The sequence below is a fragment of the Lynx canadensis genome, chromosome A1 (genome assembly GCF_007474595.2).
Source record: "Lynx canadensis isolate LIC74 chromosome A1, mLynCan4.pri.v2, whole genome shotgun sequence".
Classification (NCBI taxonomy): domain Eukaryota; kingdom Metazoa; phylum Chordata; class Mammalia; order Carnivora; family Felidae; genus Lynx; species Lynx canadensis.
The window spans coordinates 156,969,049-156,989,086 of record NC_044303.2 but is presented as its reverse complement, the minus strand read 5'-3'; the positions used below and the strand labels follow the sequence as shown (position 1 = coordinate 156,989,086).

At 36.9% G+C, this 20,038-nt stretch overlaps 1 protein-coding gene across 3 annotated transcripts in view; it reads right to left on the bottom strand.

Moving 5' to 3' along the window:
* Window positions 1-20,038, bottom strand: part of SLF1 (SMC5-SMC6 complex localization factor 1) — a 91,200-nt gene that overhangs the window by 19,357 nt on the left and 51,805 nt on the right. For all 3 annotated transcript variants that reach the window (XM_032593678.1, XM_032593680.1, XM_032593679.1), the window contains exon 15: window positions 14,065-14,212. In XM_032593678.1, the coding sequence (XP_032449569.1) occupies window positions 14,065-14,212 (148 nt within the window). The remainder of the gene's footprint in view (window positions 1-14,064; window positions 14,213-20,038) is intronic.

Sequence of the window (20,038 nt, the reverse complement as noted above, 5' to 3'; positions counted from 1 at the left end):
GGTTATTTTGTAAAACCCTCATAATAAATTCATTTAACTTTAGCCAACTTGACCTCGAAGGTAAAATTCTCTCTCCTTCCCATTCTGAAACAATTAGGAAAAAATTACTTGTTTCTCTCTTACCAAAAACACATCTCCATACCTCATACCTTCTCTTAGTCAGAAACTTGACTTGTTCCTTGCATGCAGTTATCACCCCTATTATTTCCAGTAGTCTTAATTACATATATTAAATAAAATTCTTAACCCTTAGAAATGTTAATTTCTAGTAAAAACTAAGAAGTAGACAATTGTAGCATTACCAAGAAATTTTGAACACATTCAATAATTTCTAGAAATATATTGTTCCTCACAGTAAATTTGCCAAAGTGATAAAAGACAAGTTTACTAACACACCAAATATCTTTAGTTCCTCTGTGAATCCAAAAGGGGATAAAACTTTATACGGTAATTAATGTTGTAGTATTTTATCTTATTTAGAAATGATCTAGTATTTCCATCTTATTTAGAAATGAATTTCTACCAGGGTGTTGGGGTGGCATTCAACTCTTGATTTCGGCTCAGGTCGTGGTATCCCAGTTTGTGGGTTCGAGGCCCACATCTTCACTGACACTGTGGAGCCTGCTTGAGATTCTCTCTCCCCCCCCCTTGTCCCTACCCTGCCTGCACGCTCTCTCTCAAAATAAATAGACTTTAAAAAATTAAAAAAAAAAAAAAGGGGGCACCTGGGTGGCTCAGTACGTTGGGCATCCGACTTCGGCTCAGGTCATGATCTCACGGTTTGTGAGTTTGAGCCCCACATCAGGGGCTGTGAGTTGTCAGCTCTGAGCTGTCCGCACAGAGCCTATAGTCTGCTTCAGATTCTGTGTCTCTGTCTCTCTCTCTCTCTCTGCCTCTCCCCCACTTGTGCTCGGTTTCTCCTTCTCAAAAATAAACATTAAAAAAGACATTTTTTTAAAAGAAATTAATTTTTATAATGTAACTTGACTTTACAAACAAAACTCTAAGGATTTAAGAAGTTACCAAAGAGATTTGGAAAGCTTTTTAAGTACACATACCATAAAACATAATTACTGTGGAAAAAATTCACCTAACAATTCTCATCTCACTTACATCTACCTAAATCACTTGCTCCCAACAATTATGTTCGGATTACCCATGAAAATGTCATGAGATAGACAAAGTCAGCCATCCCAGCCTATTTTTCTTGCTGACAAATTTTTTAACAAAGATAACATGAACTTATTTCACTAATAAACTCAGGTACAGTAAGTTGTATGTCTGCATTATATTCAGTGTTGATAATTTTATTTTATTTTTTTTTTATTTATTTTTGGGACAGAGAGAGACAGAGCATGAACGGGGGAGGGGCAGAGACAGAGGGAGACACAGAATCGGAAACAGGCTCCAGGCTCTGAGCCATCAGCCCAGAGCCTGATGCGGGGCTCGAACTCACGGACCGCGAGATCGTGACCTGGCTGAAGCCGGACGCTTAACCGACTGCGCCACCCAGGCGCCCCCAGTGTTGATAATTTTAAAGACATGTCTATTGTAACTAAACCAATGAACTTAAACTAGCTTTAATACTAACTGCTTTTCCAAATTATGTGGACCTAAAAGGCATTTGTGTTAGGTCTTATGTATTTCTCAGAATTTTAAGATTACTTAATCCATATAAGCACTTGTTTGTTTTTGAGCCAATTAAGTAGAATTCTTTTAAAAACTGGTATTAGCAACACTATCCAGAGGTAGAATAATACATCTACCACACACAATATAGCTGTTTTAAAATTTTAGCCATGAGATGGGTATGATAATGCAAACCTTACTGGTTTTTAAAAGAGCAGTTGGATCCAAATTTTGTTTTGACAGATGAAATAAGTTAAATCACCTGCTCAGATGGCTAAAGCTTTTCAATATTTATGGAGATGACACTTAAGATTTTTTATTCGCTTTATTTCCACCAAACTCCTTTTTCCCTCCTTCTTGATAAAAACCTTTTTCCTAAAGTTTGCATTTCAAAGAATGGCTCTTAGGTCTTATAGGATCTGGGGGTAGAAAATTCACATCACAAAAGCACAAAGTATCCATAGTTTTCTCCAAGATTCAGCTTTTGGGATACATTTGCCTATTATCAGAGATGTGGGGTAATTACTATCTAAATTTTGCCTTCTTTTTAAGTGAGGGACAATTCTATTTTCAATGTCCCAATCTTTTACAGTATCTACACGGATTTATAAGGGAGACTTGAGGGATGGTAATTGTTTCCAGGGTTTCATTTCTGGTTTTGCAAAGATCTGTAAGATAAAGACTTGCATCATGGAAAGGATTTCCGACTAAGATAGAAACCAAAAGATTCCCTTATCTATAACTTCAGGGTTTAGTGCAATATGCCTCTGTAAAGTTTCTATTAAGCATTTTAAAACACAAAGGCCTTCTTTCAGACTGTACAATTCAACCTTGGACCAATTCACCTTAGGGGAAAAAGCCTCTACTATTGCTTCTATCAGATCCCAAACACCAGCCTTCAGGCCTTCAGCTGATCATCTGTTGGAGGATCTAAGAGATACTTTGTGGTCACCAGTTTCCTATGGGAGGCAGATTTCTCCTCAGGGAGCCATCTGGCTTGTCAGTTAACTACAGTGACACCATGGGTGGGGAGAACACTCTTTTGCAGCTAATCAAGGTCTCTGTTAGTAGTGTTGTGAAGGGCCATTAATGTTTCTGCTCTCTAAATTTGGTATGTCTTCTGAAAGTGGAGGTAAGAGGGCTTTATAATGTGAAAGATCTGCTCCTGTTCATGGGTCATGAATTCTTTGCAGTGGGGGTTCCAGGATATATCCTCTAGGGACACTGCATAGGAAGGCCCAAAGCTGGCAGGGCCTGATTACAAAGCCCTGGGAAGTAGGAGGAACTGTATGAAATAGTAAAGTGAGGCCTACTGCCTGTCACAGGTGCTTCTGTTTAAATTTACTTCCCAGCCTTCAGCATTTAAACTAGAAACCTATACACTCACATCTGAAGTACAAACTGAAAAGCTCCAGGCAAATCTTTTAGAGAAAGTAAAATTTATACAGGCAGCTGGGTGTATACGGAATTTTCTAGGGAAGGCAGGGGAATTCGGGGAGTTAGGGAATTTGCTGAGGAGATGGGACTGGAATTTAAGACAGAGAATTTACACTGGATGCGTACTATAATTTTTGTTCTAATTTCTGTTATTTAACCTTGTAAAGGAGTCCCTAAGGCTACTGATTATATTCCTTTGGGTCCTTTTTTTTAAACTCTTTTTTCAGTTTTATTTTATTTGAGAGAGACAGAGGCAGTGAGAGTGGGGGAGGGAGAGGGGCAGAGAGAGAAAGAGGGAGAGAGAGAATCTGAAGCAGGCTCCGCGCTGTCAGCTCAGAGCCTGATGCAGGGCTCGAACTCACAAAACTGTGAGATTGTGACCTGAGCCAAAACCATGAGTCAGATGCTTAACCTTCTGAGCCACCCAGGTGCCCCCTTTAGGTCCTCTTTTTAAATCTGGTCATTCCAAAGGCACCAACTGTTTAAGATGACATCTCTCTAAAATTTTTCCTTTTAAATATAACTAATTATATATTTTTGTATTATAAAGTATCTACTGTCTGGCCATTGACAAGAACGATTGTGTATTAATCTTAATAGCAACTCAAACTAATAAGCCTTTTTGTGGAAAAACCCGGAAGCAACTTTCTATGCTCTGAATCAATTTTTACCATGGACACAAGAGATATTCCTCAAGTGGGTACAGAAGAGGCAGCCCCTATGATTCAAGAAGTTCACTCAAAGAGTCTACAAAAGTTGTTACAGTAAAAATGGTATAATGGTAACACTGTCTCAGGTTTCCAAGGAGAATGTGAGACATCTCCAGTCACACACATGCTAATCTATGACACCAGGCAGGCGCTACTAGAATGGGACTTTTCTAGCACTGACAAAATGACACAGGTTGAGACGGCTAAAACCCCTTATGGACTGAGTGGGACCTCTCATAACAAACTCCCCTCATAGACTGCACACTCAGAGAAAGAGAGTGCTGCTTATGACTTCATGTCTCGGAACTCCAGTCTATTTGAGTGGCCACCAAGATGCATGCTGGTATGTGTACCTTGCACCTGGCAGAGAGGATAGAAAATATTCTCACTGGTCACAAAGCCAAGTTCTCAAGATACAGAACGAGAGAAAAGTAAAACCTCATCCAGTTTTTCTTATATGTACACTAACTGAGCCTCGGGGCTCTCAGAGCCAGAGTAATACTTAATGGGGACATGTTGCTCAGTTGGAAATTTTGAGTTATTTTAAATCAAAGAACCTCACTGCACAGAAATTATCTTGAGGATGATGGGTGACCTAGTGCCAATCTAACCTATTCTAGGACCAACTTATCCTAACATGGGGTCACTGAGTTAGGTAGTGAGCACTCTAATAGCTTTGAAGTGCTTGACCCGTGCCCACTAATCTTGCAGCTTTGGCTTCCAAAAGTCTTCACCTTATGTGCATGTTAACGCACAACAAAGCTCGTCTAAACAAACGCCAATTTGATAAGAGTCAGAGAACCGTGAACTCACTAGTCTGTGAGGTCAGTGGCTCAAATAGCAGGTTTATAGGGCTTGTGTTTGTTACACCCTACAATTTTCCTCCTTATGACAAATAACACAACAGAGAGACAAAGAAAAACAGTGACCATCTTTGAGAGAAAATGACCAATAAAAACCAAGAGAACTTGGGGTGCCTGGCTGGTCAACTGGAAGAGCATTCAACTCTTGATCTTGAGATCATGAGTTCAAGACCCATGTTGGATGCAGAGATTACTTAAATAAAAAAAAAAAAAAAATTAAACAAAACCAAGAGTACTAATTACACACCTTTCCCAGAGTCCCTATATGCAAGGAACTAGTTTCACAAATATTTCCTCCTGCTAATCTAAATTTATAAAAGGAAAAAGAGGACTGTCACTATTCTTGCTTCCACTGGATGCTGCAGGCAGAGATCTGGGAAACTGACATGATAAGAATTCTTACTTTCTGTGGCTTTCTGAAAATGGTCCCAGGATCTTTCAGCTGCAGCAGCCACAGAATGTCCACCATCCAGACACTAAAACTACTCTCTCTCTGTGGCCACTTGTAGGGGAGGAAAATTTTTTCCTCCACCCTTCTGGGTTCTTTTGGCTGGTGTCTTAATTAAATTGACATAAGACTAACAGAAGAAAAACAAATTTAATTCCTTTCATGCAGGAGCCACACACAGACAGGAGAGGTTCAAAGACACTTGGCAATTGAGGCAATTGGGAAAAGCAAATGTATGGTAACAAAATGTCTGTCATACTATGCAGAGACAATGGGACACATACAGGAAACAGAACAAACAGACCCTGCCAAGTTAGCCCCAGCTTACCACATCTGGCCCATACTCTTTGTACACAAGGCCTAGTCTAGGAAGAAAGTTACTTAAATTATTTTAGGCAGTTAAGGGGGAGATAAAACTCTTCCTAAAGTCTGTTGGTCTTCAACTGTCTTTAGCTCAAAATAACCCACATGCCAAGGTGGCACATTTTGGGGTGGCATATTCTGTTCTCCCTTACTACAAACTCTGGAAAAAGTCAATAAAATCAGCAAGATAAACATAACAGGTTAAAATGCATTTTAAAAATTGAACAGAATGACAAACTAAATATCAATATGAAGTATAAAACTTGACCTCTGTACACAGGGGCTGAGTTCCTTTGGGCTGAAAAGACTCCAGACACCCAACAAGAGTCCTATCCTGCTCAAATGCCTTAACAAAAGGCTCAGGGCTGGTATTCCTGCAGTTCTTGATTGTCTGAATTTTGACTGCAGGAGGGGGGCATAGCAGGGTGAAGAGGGAGAAAGAATGAACTAAGTGGGTGGGGAATTCCTCCAGGGAACATTTGGCAATGTTTGGTTGTCGTAACTAGTGTGGGAAGTGCTACTGGCATTCAGTGGCCAAAGGACACAGCTACTACTGAAAGCCCTACAATTCACAGTTCATAGGACAGTCTCCAACAACAAAGAATGATCCAGCCCCAAATATAAACAGTGTCCAGGCTAACCTAGAAATTCTGCCTTGCCTAAAGACCTAAATTTCTTGCCTTGAGGCACACACTGCCATATAGGCAAAGGGCTCCGGTCAGATGTTAAGTAGATCCACCTAGCCCCACACATACAGGAGACTGCTCAATTCAAATAAACCTTTCCAAAATAGCCTCCACTGAGATACAATTATAAGAACTGGAAATGAGAAAGGAGTTATTTACAACCTTTTGTTACAACTGACTACTTACAACCTACTGCACTGTAAATACTGAAACTGTGCAAGCAGTAAGAATGATCATCAAAAGATTTTAATCAACTTGCCATATGACATTTTATAAATTTAAGGTGTACAGCCTGTCACTTTGAAACTTTTATATACTGTAACGTGATTGCCACTGAAGTAGCATTTATTATATAACATCATTATACTACAATATTATTATCTGTGTTCATCATATTGTATATTAGATAGATCTCTATGGCTTATTTACTACTCGCTTCAAGTTTGTAGCCTTAAACACAATCAACTTTATCCCCTCACTCCCCATCCTATAGTAACCACCACTGTGATATGGAAAACAAAGGCAAAAGAAGCATAGAAGAAAAAAATATTAAATTTCCTTTGCAGCCCACTGACAAGTACTTAAGACAGGCAGAGGGACCTTCCTACATGAACTCAAATGCCTCAATGTTAGTACTTTGCTAGATGCAAAAGGCAACCTTAGCCTGACATTATGATATTAGCCCAACCTCCAGGATCCTGTAAGTTTTCTTTAACATACGAAAATCCCTTTGAAAACTTCCTTTACTCCCTGCCAACCCCCCTGCCCCCCATCCCAAGCTATAGGTTAGCAATTATCCTCCAAACATATGGCCCCCTGATACACATCTGAAGAGTCTCATGACTAAGGTTTTACTAGAGGTTAGTAAATGACCTTATTCTTAAACAGCAGCTAGCCCCTCAAGGTCCCAAAAACCTTGCTTCCAAATTCCTTAGAGACTTACACTATCCCTAAGCCCCTCCCAACTTAATAGTGTATCATCAGTCACTCCTCACAATCCCAGTGTAGCTTTTTCTGCCCATGATTCCTGTCGCTGTGCTTTTGCACCAAAGACATCCCAAGAACTCTTTCTTGACCGTTTGATTCCAGAACCCAATGTATGTCACATCAATTTTACTGGGTTTGCTTTTTGTTTTTTGCAGGTTTGACTTTTTAAGATTCCATATGTAAGTGACTTCATACAGTACTTGTCTCTCTCATTTAGTGTAAACATGCTCAAGGTCCATCCATGTTGTTGTGAATAGAAGAATATCCTCCCTTCTCATGGCTGAATAAGAGTCCATGGTATATGTATACCACATCTTTTGTATCCATTCATCCAACGATGGGCATTTCGGTTTTTCCATATCTTGGCTATTGTGAATAATGCTGTGACAAACATGGGTGTGCATAAACCTCATCAAAATCCTGTTTTCATTTCCTCTGGATATGTACCCAGAAGTGGTACTGCTGAATTGCACGGTGGATCAATTTTTAATTTGTTGAGGAACTTCCATGTTATTTTCCATAGTATTCGGACTACTTTACATTCCCATTAATAGTGTATACAGGCTCCCTTTTTAACACATCCATGTGAACCACTGTCTTGTCTTCTTGATGATAGCCATTTCAACTGGTGTGAGGTGATATCTCACTGTCATTTTGATTTGTACCTCCTTGATGATTAGTGCTACTGAGCATCTTTTCATGTGCCTGTTAGGCATTTTGATTCCTCTTTGGACAAATTTAGTTCTTCCTCCCAATTTTTAACAGACTGTCTGCTCTCAAGTTTTGTTAGCTCTTTATATACTTTGAATATTAACCCCTTATGTGATATATGATTTGCAAAAATTGTCTATTCTGAAAGAATTCTTTTGAATATTAAATCTCTAGTTATACATTTAAAAAAAAGCCTATCATCACAGTGTTTATTACAACCAACTGATCTCTTAACATATCACCTCTAAGCAGAGGCAAAAACAAAGTAGAAATAACTTGCACTGTATTGTTCAAAGGAGATGATCCAATTGAAGTTATTCACCCAGAAAGAGCATTTGATAGGCTTTTTAAAAAGTGTTTATCAAGTCATGCCACTCCCTTGTTAAAAAAACCTTTTTTTTTTTTTTTTTAAATTTTTTAACGTTTTTTATTTTATTTTTGGGACAGAGAGAGACAGAGCATGAACGGGGGAGGGGCAGAGAGAGAGGGAGACACAGAATCGGAAACAGGCTCCAGGCTCCGAGCCATCAGCCCAGAGCCTGACGCGGGGCTCGAACTCCCGGACCGCGAGATCGTGACCTGGCTGAAGTCGGACGCTTAACCGACTGCGCCACCCAGGCGCCCCAAAAAAACTTTTTTTTTTTTAAACGTTTGTTTATTTTTCAGAGAGAGAGAGACAGAGTGCAAGCAGGGGAGGGGCAGAGAGAGAGAGGCGGACACAGAATCTGAGGCAGGCTCCAGGCTCTGAGCTGTCAGCATAGAGCCCAACTGGGGGCTCCAACCCACAAAACGTGAGATCATGACCTGAGCCAAAGTCAGATGCTTAACTGACTGAGTGACTCAGGCACCCCTAAAAGAGCTTCTAACTCATCAGCATGGCTTAGGAGTTCCTCTGCAAACTCTCTTACAATTTCTTTGCCTTTATTCTGGCTACTCTTCTTGCATCTTGCCATCGGCTAGCTACCTTAAGATTTCAAACAGGCCCTGCTTCTTCCTATCTCAGTTTTGGTAAATGTTGTGTCTTCTAATGGAAACATGTTTCCCTGTCTGCCCAACTCCTACTTTTCCTTCAGGTTCTGTTTTACACGATTACCTGATATGAAGTATAAGTTCACCCATCTCAACACCTAGTTTTTCTTGTTTGAAGCACTCAGCATTTTTAAATGATATATTTACATTAATCTAATTATAGTCTGTTTCTCTCACCAAAAACTCCAAAAAATCAAAGGCCACGTTTTGTTACCCACCCCTTCACTAGACACAGTATTTATTTCGGTGCTTAGTAGAGCAGCAATAAAAATATGTTGAATAAATAAAGTGAATAGAAACATTCTGATGAGATAATTAGTAAAATTATGAAAACATGTTTATGAAAGAGGTCTGAAAAATGGAGAGGAATTAAAAAATAAAAGAGTTTGGAAACATTATTTATCAGGAAAAAATAATGAAGTAGTCTGCGAAGGGTAAAGGGAGTTTTACTAAATTTCTCTAAAGATGTAAAAAATATTATAGTACATTTTGATGACATGTTTTCTTCCCACTAAAAGCAGGAGAAAAAATAAGTTTAAGTTAGAAGTTAAGAAACAATATCTTGCTATTTTTATAAATAAAGTTTTACTGAAACATCACCATGTCCATTTATGTTCTGTGTATGGCTGCTCTTCGTACAACTGCAGAGCTGAGGAGCTGGGATAGACTACGAGCCTGTAGAGCCAACAATGCTTACTATGTGATATCATACACAAAAAAAAGTTTGCCAACCCCTGGTTTAAGCCAATATACTAGAAATTTCAATAAGCATAAAAAATAATTTCAGATCACCTGATCTTAAAATATAGAAAGGGATATAAGAAAACTCTTTCTGTTCAAAGTGTTTAGAAATAAAAGAGAAGGACATCAATGTGGGTTAACGGACATGAGATCTGAAGGAAAGAAGAAAGGATTTTACTTATCTACTGAAATATCTTCTACCTTAATCTTCTACAGAACAAAAACGAACAACGGTTTTACTAAACTGAAATTAATAGATTTGAATCTGAGTAGCATCATAATATGATTTGTATTTTTGCTCTAAGAAAAACAAAAATGTACAGTTGGCCATGAGAAAGATGGACCATTATCTTCAATTAAATGTTATGTAACAAACTATAACATCTTTACTAGTGACTTAGGAAAAGCAAAAAGCACCTGATGAAAAATGCAAAGAAATTTTAAAAAAGGGAGTACCCAGAGATAAAGAAATCGTTCTTCATCAAAATACTGACATACTGACAAAAAGGACATTATTAAAACACCTGGTCCACTTGTAGGGATAAAAGTTATTATGCTATTAAAGTCCATAATAAACACTTTAATTTTGTATATTAACTATAGAAAAGCTACTTACTGTTCTCTTAAACTGTTCACTTGATTTCTGTCTCTTGACAATAGTAACAAATCAAGTCATACTAACAACAAAAATTTAGGAAGATATTAATTTGAACCATTTTAGATATGTCTTTTTTAAAACTGCCCACCTGTAGCTGAATTAGAAGCCCAAAGGACCAATTATGTGTGTTTTGAGAAGAGTTTAAAAAAAAAAAAAGGGTTAAGCCTACTTTTCAAACATGGATATAGTTTAAATCTCAACTAGAGTTTTAAATACTAGTGATCAAACATATCAGGGGGAAGCAAAGTAATCGCTCAGTTTGTCAAAAAGATCGTAACGGTAACATTAACTTCTAGCTTTAGCTTAAGTCAGTCATAGGCTCAAACTTGTTGGGTTTAAATTTGTCATGTGAAAGGAAGAAATAGCAGTGGATAACAATACCTTGCTTTAAAGTACAGTGCAAATCAGCATATGAGTGAAGAAAGCATTGAACCTGACTTAGAACATATAATGAAACCCTATTAATACAGGCTCATATTTTCTGCATTTGGCTAAACTATGAGACAAATTGTATTACCTTCAAGGTAACCAACACATACTGGAAACAAGACATTTAACTATACTGATGGCCTCTAAAGCCACTGCAAATCCTGTCCTGGGTACCCCAACTCAAAGAAGTTTCATTATGGAATACAAGCAGGGGAATCCTTTTAGCTAAATGTTCAGTTCTCATGCTAGCAAATAAGGACAGAAATTTGCTATTTCTAAAACAACAAGAACATCAACGACAGCAACAAAAGAACTACCCAGTAGGAATGGAGTGAAATAAATAAGAAAGGATTTTAGAGGAATATTGAATTTGAGCTAAGGAATGTTAAAAAGTCAAACAACAAAGGCTAGCTACTCCACAAAAGTAACAGTAATCACCCCTCAGCTCAAAGAAAAAGGAAAAGAAGATAAAATGCTTGAGATAAAAATCTTCTAAGTTCAGTAGTATAAAAGAGACCTCCGTTTGCAGAGGGCATCATCGAATAAATCCTGAACTCCAGTTTTAGTCCTGGATTCCTATTCTAGAATCTTTCTTCAAAGTATTAAAGTGATATTAAAGCATATTCAAGAACTTTGTCTTTTACATAAAACCTAGATGTACTGAAACACATGTATAACAAAAAAGAATACTTGGCAGTCTAAAATTTTTGCAGTATATAAAAAATTATCTTTTATATTTGAGGGCCACAAAAACTCACTTATTTTAAAATACATTCATTCTAGGAAGTTAGGATACAAGTGAGAAAGAAAGAAATGACAAGATTCATAGTTCCCTAACCTAACTTTGAAGTTCAGGAATGTGGCACAAAAACAGACACATAGACCAATGGAATAGAATAGAAACCCCAGAACTAGACCCACAAACGTATGGCCAACTCATCTTTGACAAAGCAGGAAAGAACATCCAATGGAAAAAAGACAGTCTCTTTAACAAATGGTGCTGGGAGAACTGGACAGCAACATGCAGAAGGTTGAAACTAGACCACTTTCTCACACCATTCACAAAAATAAACTCAAAATGGAGAAAGGACCTGAATGTGAGACAGGAAACCATCAAAACCTTAGAGGAGAAAGCAGGAAAAGACCTCTCTGACCTCAGCCGTAGCAATCTCTTACTCGACACATCCCCAAAGGCAAGGGAATTAAAAGCAAAAGTGAATTACTGGGACCTTATGAAGATAAAAAGCTTCTGCACAGCAAAGGAAACAACCAACAAAACTAAAAGGCAACCAACGGAATGGGAAAAGATATTTGCAAATAACATATCGGACAAAGGGCTAGTATCCAAAATCTATAAAGAGCTCACCAAACTCCACACCCGAAAAACAAATAACCCAGTGAAGAAATGGGCAGAAAACATGAATAGACACTTCTCTAAAGAAGACATCCGGATGGCCAACAGGCACATGAAAAGATGTTCAGCGTCGCTCCTCATCAGGGAAATACAAATCAAAACCACACTCAGGTATCACCTCACGCCAGTCAGAGTGGCCAAAATGAACAAATCAGGAGACTATAGATGCTGGAGAGGATGTGGAGAAACGGGAACCCTCTTGCACTGTTGGTGGGAATGCAAATTGGTGCAGCCGCTCTGGAAAGCAGTGTGGAGGTTCCTCAGAAAATTAAAAATAGACCTACCCTATGACCCAGCAATAGCACTGCTAGGAATTTACCCAAGGGATACAGGAGTACTGATGCATAGGGGCACTTGGACCCCAATGTTTATAGCAGCACTCTCAACAATAGCCAAATTATGGAAAGAGCCTAAATGTCCATCAACTGATGAATGGATAAAGAAATTGTGGTTTATATACACAATGGAATACTACGTGGCAATGAGAAAAAATGAAATATGGCCTTTTGTAGCAACGTGGATGGAACTGAAGAGTGTGATGCTAAGTGAAATAAGCCATACAGAGAAAGACAGATACCATATGGTTTCACTCTTATGTGGATCCTGAGAAACTTAACAGGAACCCATGGGGGAGGGGAAGGAAAAAAAAAAAAAAAAGAGGTTAGAGTGGGAGAGAGCCAAAGCATAAGAGATTGTTAAAAACTGAGAACAAACTGAGGGTTGATGGGGGGTGGGAGGGAGGAGAGGGTGGGTGATGGGTATTGAGGAGGGCACCTTTTGGGATGAGCACTGGGTGTTGTATGGAAACCAATTTGACAATAAATTTCATATATTTAAAAAAAAAAAAAAAAGAAGTTCAGGAATGGTGCCCTCAGGTCTTTTGGAAGTCTCCCCCACTCTGGAGACCAAGAGTTAGGTAGAACCATTCATAAAGTGGGCATGTGAAAATGAGTTATTTTAGAGGAAAATTTAAAACTAGAATGGATGATTGGGGGAGGAGAAAGAGTGAGAAAATTATACATATGAATTACTTCTTTTTGCTTCATCCAGGCTCATTTGCTACACCACCAGACTCAATTGAAAATAGTAGCAGCTTTTTATAATAAGAAAAATCATATAGCAACAGGTACATGGGGGCAAAAGTTTTAAACAGTGATAGTGAATTAATAAGATAAACAAGTTAATGCAAGTGGTTTTATAAAGTAAGTATTCTGAGTCAGTGAATTTCATTTTACTACTGTTAAGTATTTACATAGGAAGAGACCTGGGAACTGTTCATATAGCACATATAAGATGAAGGATAATGCTTTCTACTCAACCTCAATGATTGTAAGTATTAAAAGGACTGAAAATTGTTCTTACCATGTAAGATTCTGAAACGCCATACATAAAAAAGTTAATCCGCTACTTCAATGAAAAGACAATAAACTGATTTAAATTTGTCTAGTTAATAATTTTTTGAAATTAAAAAAAATTTGGTCAAATATTTACTTGCATAGGGTAGTTTACTTATAATTTTTAATTATATGATTAAGGAAAATATTAATAATATTGCATATAAATAAATATTTCCAGGTACTATTTTCTACATTACCATCTAATATTCCATTTTTGTGAAGTCATCAAAATAATATTTTGAAAAATAAATAATGTGGTGGGGGTGAAGGCTCATGTAACATTTAGAGGAAAATAAGAGTATAAAATGATATATACAAGTTCAAGAGTATAAAAATACTTAGATATTACTAGAAAGAAATAGATAAAAAAGTTAAATGTTTATCTGCGTGGGAACATTCATGATGAAGAATTTTTACCTTCTTTATACTGTTTCTATGTTATGCATGCCTGTGTGTGTGTAACTATTTTAAGAAAGCTTCATATGAATGTACGTTAAAGATTACAGACTGCCTAAAGGAAAATCACATAATAGGTCTAAGAAAAACAACACAGAACACTCACCATCACATGAAAGGGAAACATAACTTCCTAAGTCATCAGACATGTGCCGCATCACATTTTTACCCCTCTTCAGACCAAGGAAGATCCAATAATCTATTGCTGCTCCAAGAATTCCTGTGAGTAAGTAGGCTAGTTCATGTTTGAAGACCTAACATTAAGATGGGACAAATATTAGTAATGCATATTAAAATAGATGGTTTTTTTTATTAGTGTTTATTTCAAATACTTGTTGAGGCAAACTTAGCTATTTAAAATTAGAGTACGCTAACACTAAAAGGTGTTCCTGAGAACCGCAGCAAGCTAATTCCCTCTCTCCATTTTCTGCCTCTCCTTCCTCCCCCTATCCATATCTAAATCTTTATATCCATATGACAAAACCGCTAGTAAAACAAAACCTCCAGTACTTATATACAGACAGCTTAGAATAAACTTTTAAAATATCATTATTCAACAGTGTCAAGTGCTTTACTATGGCAGTAATTCCATTAAAACATGGAGGAGATATCTGGCTTCTGTGGATTTCTGTTAACAGGAATACACAGATATTAAAAAAAAAAATAGACTTAGCCATCCCTGTTTATACATAAAATTAAACTTTCCATTTCTCCATATGGCATATTCCAGAAAAAGACTTAAAAAACACAATGAATAAGAACTTTAGCAAACAAGATTGTTGTAAAGAAACAGATTGGTTAAAGTTCTAATTATTAAATTGTATCAAGTTACATTACCTAATTTAGAGATGTATAGGGATCAATTCTTAAAGATGAATATTGTTCTATATTATCACTTCTAAACATTAAATTCCTATAAAAAATAAAGCAAGCATACAAACTTTAATTACAGTAAGTATGCTTTACCCTAATTCATAAAATATGAAGGCAAAGAGGTATAAAAATATTTTGAAACGCTTTTGATTTAAAAATTAACACTTTTCCACAATGACATTAAAACTAGTTGAAATTCCTTTACTTTCGGTATTTGTTCTTTAGGTGGGTTGGATGTGTGAAAAAAAATGCCAAATTAACAGCTGGGTACAAAACATGTGAAAAGATTTTAATAAATAAATGTTATAGTATCCAAATAGATGGTAAGTGCTATGTTCCGCAACTATACTAAACCTAATATGGGGTTAAGGGCAGAGAAATCACGAACCATCAGAGACTACTGGATTTCTTTCTCCTGCCTTCAGCAGACAAGGTTCCTACAGTATAAAATATTTCATAAGAGTACCATCATTCCTTATTATAAGAAGCTATTACTAACTTCAAAACTAAAGTTCTAGTTCTGGTTTGTTGTGCAAGCAGCACATACACCAGGCCTGCCAAAAGAGTGTTTACTGAGGAAAAGCCCAGAGTCAGGGTGCTTAGGTAGGTGTGCAAGTTCCCTGTGGCTCTATCACACTGTATGGCCGTACTGCATTAAGGCAGGGCTGGACATTAGAATGTGAGAGAGAGAGACTATGAAGAATGGGGCCAAGGAGATTTTAAGCTGCATGGTTAGGGAAGCACTACCTTCCTGTAATATCATCAGAAGCCTCAACACAGAACCTTGACCACAGCTCGATGCTGCCAGGTCAGGATTCATGACTGGGCATCAGCACCACCCTCTCGCCCACCCTGATTAGAGGGCTGTGTTTAAGTCTTGCAGTTGCAGCTGTGTGACCCGGGCAGCTAGCAGTAGGACTGGCTGTATCAGCAGGCGGGAAAGTACCAACTCCTCCCCTAGTACCCTGGTAGGGTCCGAGCCATAAGCTGACCACAACTCACTCCCTTAGGCATTGAGTCTTAGCTAGTCTTCAAAGTAGTTTGCAGGAAGCCAACTCTTGACTTTGTAAAGCCAACATGGAGATAATCACTCTGAGCAAGTTTTATTTCTCAGGGTTCAACTTATCAAGAGAACATAAAACAGGACAGTGAGAATCTACATTTGAACTAAAAGTTGATCATATCAAGATCCATGCTGCAGAATGTTCCTTGCAACAAAATGTTTATCTGAATGTCAGCAATGACACTACTTAGGAAACTATCAAGAGATTGGCAAATTTTGATTTCGCAAAATATTCTCCATTCCAAGAGTAGAATAAATCAGGATCACTTCAGATCCCTAGTCATAAGGCTCTGAATAGGGAAAAAGGAGGTTAGCCCACAGAGCTAAGTCTCATGTAAAACCACAATCCAGCACTCCATCAATTAAAAAAAGACCCCACAAAATCAACCAGTTGGGACCTTTCTCTTTCCTTACACAAATGTATGTACACATGTACTTGGTACCACAAATTAATTTTGATAGTGCCTATTATCCAATTTACCTTGATACTACTGTTATTAAATAGAGACAGGTAGTACTGGCAAGGAATTACTGTAGCTTCTTTGCCATGGTAAGAAAGATCTTGTTAAAATTATTCTTACCTGTGTGACATTAGCTAAGCATCCATACTACCACATATTCATTATAGTAAATTTTTATACAAAAAGACACTTTCAAATCAGGGTTTTGGACCCTTTCACGTTATATTCTTATCTATGCCACTCACCGTCACCACAGGGCCAAGATATTGTGCTATGGACTGTACTCACTGTGACTTTAACAGTGTATAAATAATGCTACCAATTCTAACAGAGTGAATATATATGATTTAGAAGGAGATTAGTGAGAATATGGCAAATACATCATCAAGGGAGACAAGCTTTCCTGGAATATTGAAATGTTTGCTAAAGCTGAAAGAACAGAAAACCCTGAGAATTAACAAACAAATGAAAGATAGACATGATCTGCACATGACATATATTTATCTTAGAATCCCCTTTCTAATGTGTTAAAGTCTATTATCAGACATTTTGTCAATACAGTTCTCTAGTGTCTCTATTGACTGCCAGTACAAGTAATCTCCATTGAATCAATCAATTTGGTGATCTTCCAAAAACCGACTAGTGTATCATGTAGAACAAACTACAATCTTGGCCTTCCGACTCCCAGGTTAGGGCTTTACATAATATCCCGTGGCAATAGAGGACACATGGCTCCTCTAGTACCTCTGTCAGAAAGATGCAAACATAATACACATAATGTGCCTCTTCCTGTTTAAAACACTGGCATCTGAAGCAAGAGAAAGTATGTTGCAATGGAGACTTGGCCCCTAGTCAAGACTTTGCCCTAACAAGCTGTGACACCTTGAAGAAGTTCCTTAAACTCTTTAGCCTCAATTTCCTTATTTTTAAATACAAAGTAGCTTCCATTTCTACCTATAATAGTAGGGTTATCATTAAATAGCACTTAAAGACATCACAAAGAAAAGCAGGACTAACCACCAAGCTTAGCAAAAATTTATACCTCCCTCCTAACCTTGACACAGCTCACCTCTGCTCTTTGCCAAGGAAAGCCCAAAGCTTTCTCAGATTAATGACAATGAAATTCACTGCCATTGTGTCACTCTGCAACACTTGCTGATTGACATTATGACAAAACAATATTAGCATAAACTGAGGACTTCTGTTTAGCTAATGACTTAAATTGAATGCTTCAACTCAGCAAATCAAGAAACAAATGCTTTATAGTACAGAAAATGATGTCTGTGAACATGCATGGAATTCTTGAAATTGGAAACTGCCAAAAAGATTTAATTAGTTCAAGAATGAATTCTAGCAGATAAGGTAACACATACACACAAAAACCAGTTTATATGAATTTACACAATTCAAATGTTAAATAAAATATTAATCTGTCAAGTTTAAAGTTTAATCTGTCAAGTTCTAATATTATAACCGATGCTACAACTGCAAGGCTTCACAAAATGTTTAATTTATTTAAAAATCTGAACAAAAATCTTTAAGTTAAATACGGGTAAATCTGTTATTATTTACATCAGCATTTCCTGAGTAAATTTCTATCTTTGACAGTACTTTTGTAAAACTGTGAAAATGTCAGTGTTATTATTATTTTCAGTTATAAATGAGTAATTTAATCTATATAACCCAAATGGATAAAAAAGAAATGCTCCATAATAAGAAAATATTTTCTATCCCTAATGAGTCTATGATCTAAAAAGTACATAAAAAGACAGACAGTAATTAATAAGAATGTTACCAGTTTTTTTTTTATTTTTTTTAACATTTATTTATTTTTGAGACAGAGAGAGAGAGAGCATGAATAGGGGAGGGTCAGAGAGAGAGGGAGACACAGAATCCGAAACAGGTTCCAGGCTCTGAGCTGTCAGCCCAGAGCCCGACGCAGGGCTCGAACCCACGGCCCGTGAGATCATGACCTGAGCGAAGTCGGACGCTTAACCGACTGAGCCACCCAGGCGCCCCAGAATGTTATCAGTTTTATCTTAAAAGTATTACAGAAGTATTAAACTCAACTGCCGATGAAGTATCATTTTATGTTGACTAACTTATACACATGTATATAACCCTATTTTTTTTTTTTAACCCTGTTTTTTTAAATAAGACTACTCACTTGGTTATTGTCACATAATACAACTCCTTGGTCACAGACACAAGCAATACTTGGAAATAATTCTCCCTTTTTAATGCCAAATTAAAGAAAGTTTGGGGCCTTTAAAAGAATTTTCTTTTTTTAAAGCCTCAGGTACCACCTAAACAGAATTCTGAAAGACCAGTAAGGGCTTCCGTTTCTGATAATAGAGGCCTAAGTAATTCAAATATATGCTGTTAAAGAAGAAAACTAAAAATGTTGAATAAAATAGGTAAAACATCTTCTGGAAACCGATTAAGAAATTGCTAAGCCAAGATCTAGGAGAAGGTAAAAAGCCAAATGAGGCACTCAAAGCTAGATGACTTTACCCTAAGGACACTTGTTGAATCCAGAGAAAGAGCTGAGATATAAAACTGTGGTTTTTGGAGCCCAGAGGAAAAGGAGTATAAAAGCCATAGCCCAAGGCCTAATAAAAACTGTTTGTATTTGTAGCCCTGTACTTCACTTGGGATTACCCAGGAACCCTCAAACCTGGCAACAGAAATTCTCTCCAGAGGAAGATATTCTGTCTTTGTCATGTTATTGTTTTTACAAATAATTTTTCAAATGTGATTTATGGCATATAGTAAATGATAACTAGCTCATAAGAGAATATATAAAACACAAGAGAAGTTAACAGGAGAAAACAGGTAGACTTACGAAGCCTTCAGATATGCAACAGTCAGTCAAAGACTATAAATTTATTACTGCCACGTTGAAAAACGAAAGAAAACCTTGAATATTTTGTAGGCAACCAGAAACCATAAAAACACGTCATAGTAATTAGGAAGTAAAAACGTCTAAAATTGGCAAACATACAAAACGTAAAAATGCAATAGTCATGTTTAACAACATATTAGACACTACTGAAAAGAGACTAGTGAATTAAAAATTAAATGAAAAGACACTACCCAGAATGCTTCACAATATGAAAGACCTGAAAATCTAGATGACAAGGAAAAAGCACAGAAGACACATGGAGAAAGTATAGTAAGTTTAATTGGAACTAAAAAAAGTAGAGCAGAAAAAGTCAATCAGAGGAAATATGAGAAGAGAAACTATGTAAGAATTTTCCTGGAGAAAGAACAGACTTATGGCCATTTGACACCAGAATTCTCCACCTAAAACACTATGCATCATCTACACAAACAAATGGTTAAAATAAAAAAAAAAGAAAGAAAGAAAAAAGGAACAAATTTACAAAGTAGATTCAGAAGTATTAATTAAGGCAATTATTAAATTTGACTTAAAAGTGACAGAGAGGAATTTAACACAATGGGGAAAATATACTGTTTACTCTGATCTTACATGGACTCGAAAAGTAAAGTTCAGTTAACTTCACATGCCAGAAATACAGGGCTCATTTTTTTAAACTATAATTTACATTAGAAATTAACAAAAAAGCACAAACAAACATATCCATTAATCATAACAAAAATATATCCATTTAGAAGTTTTAAAGCATATTAAAATGCTTCTTGAATCAAAGAATTCATAA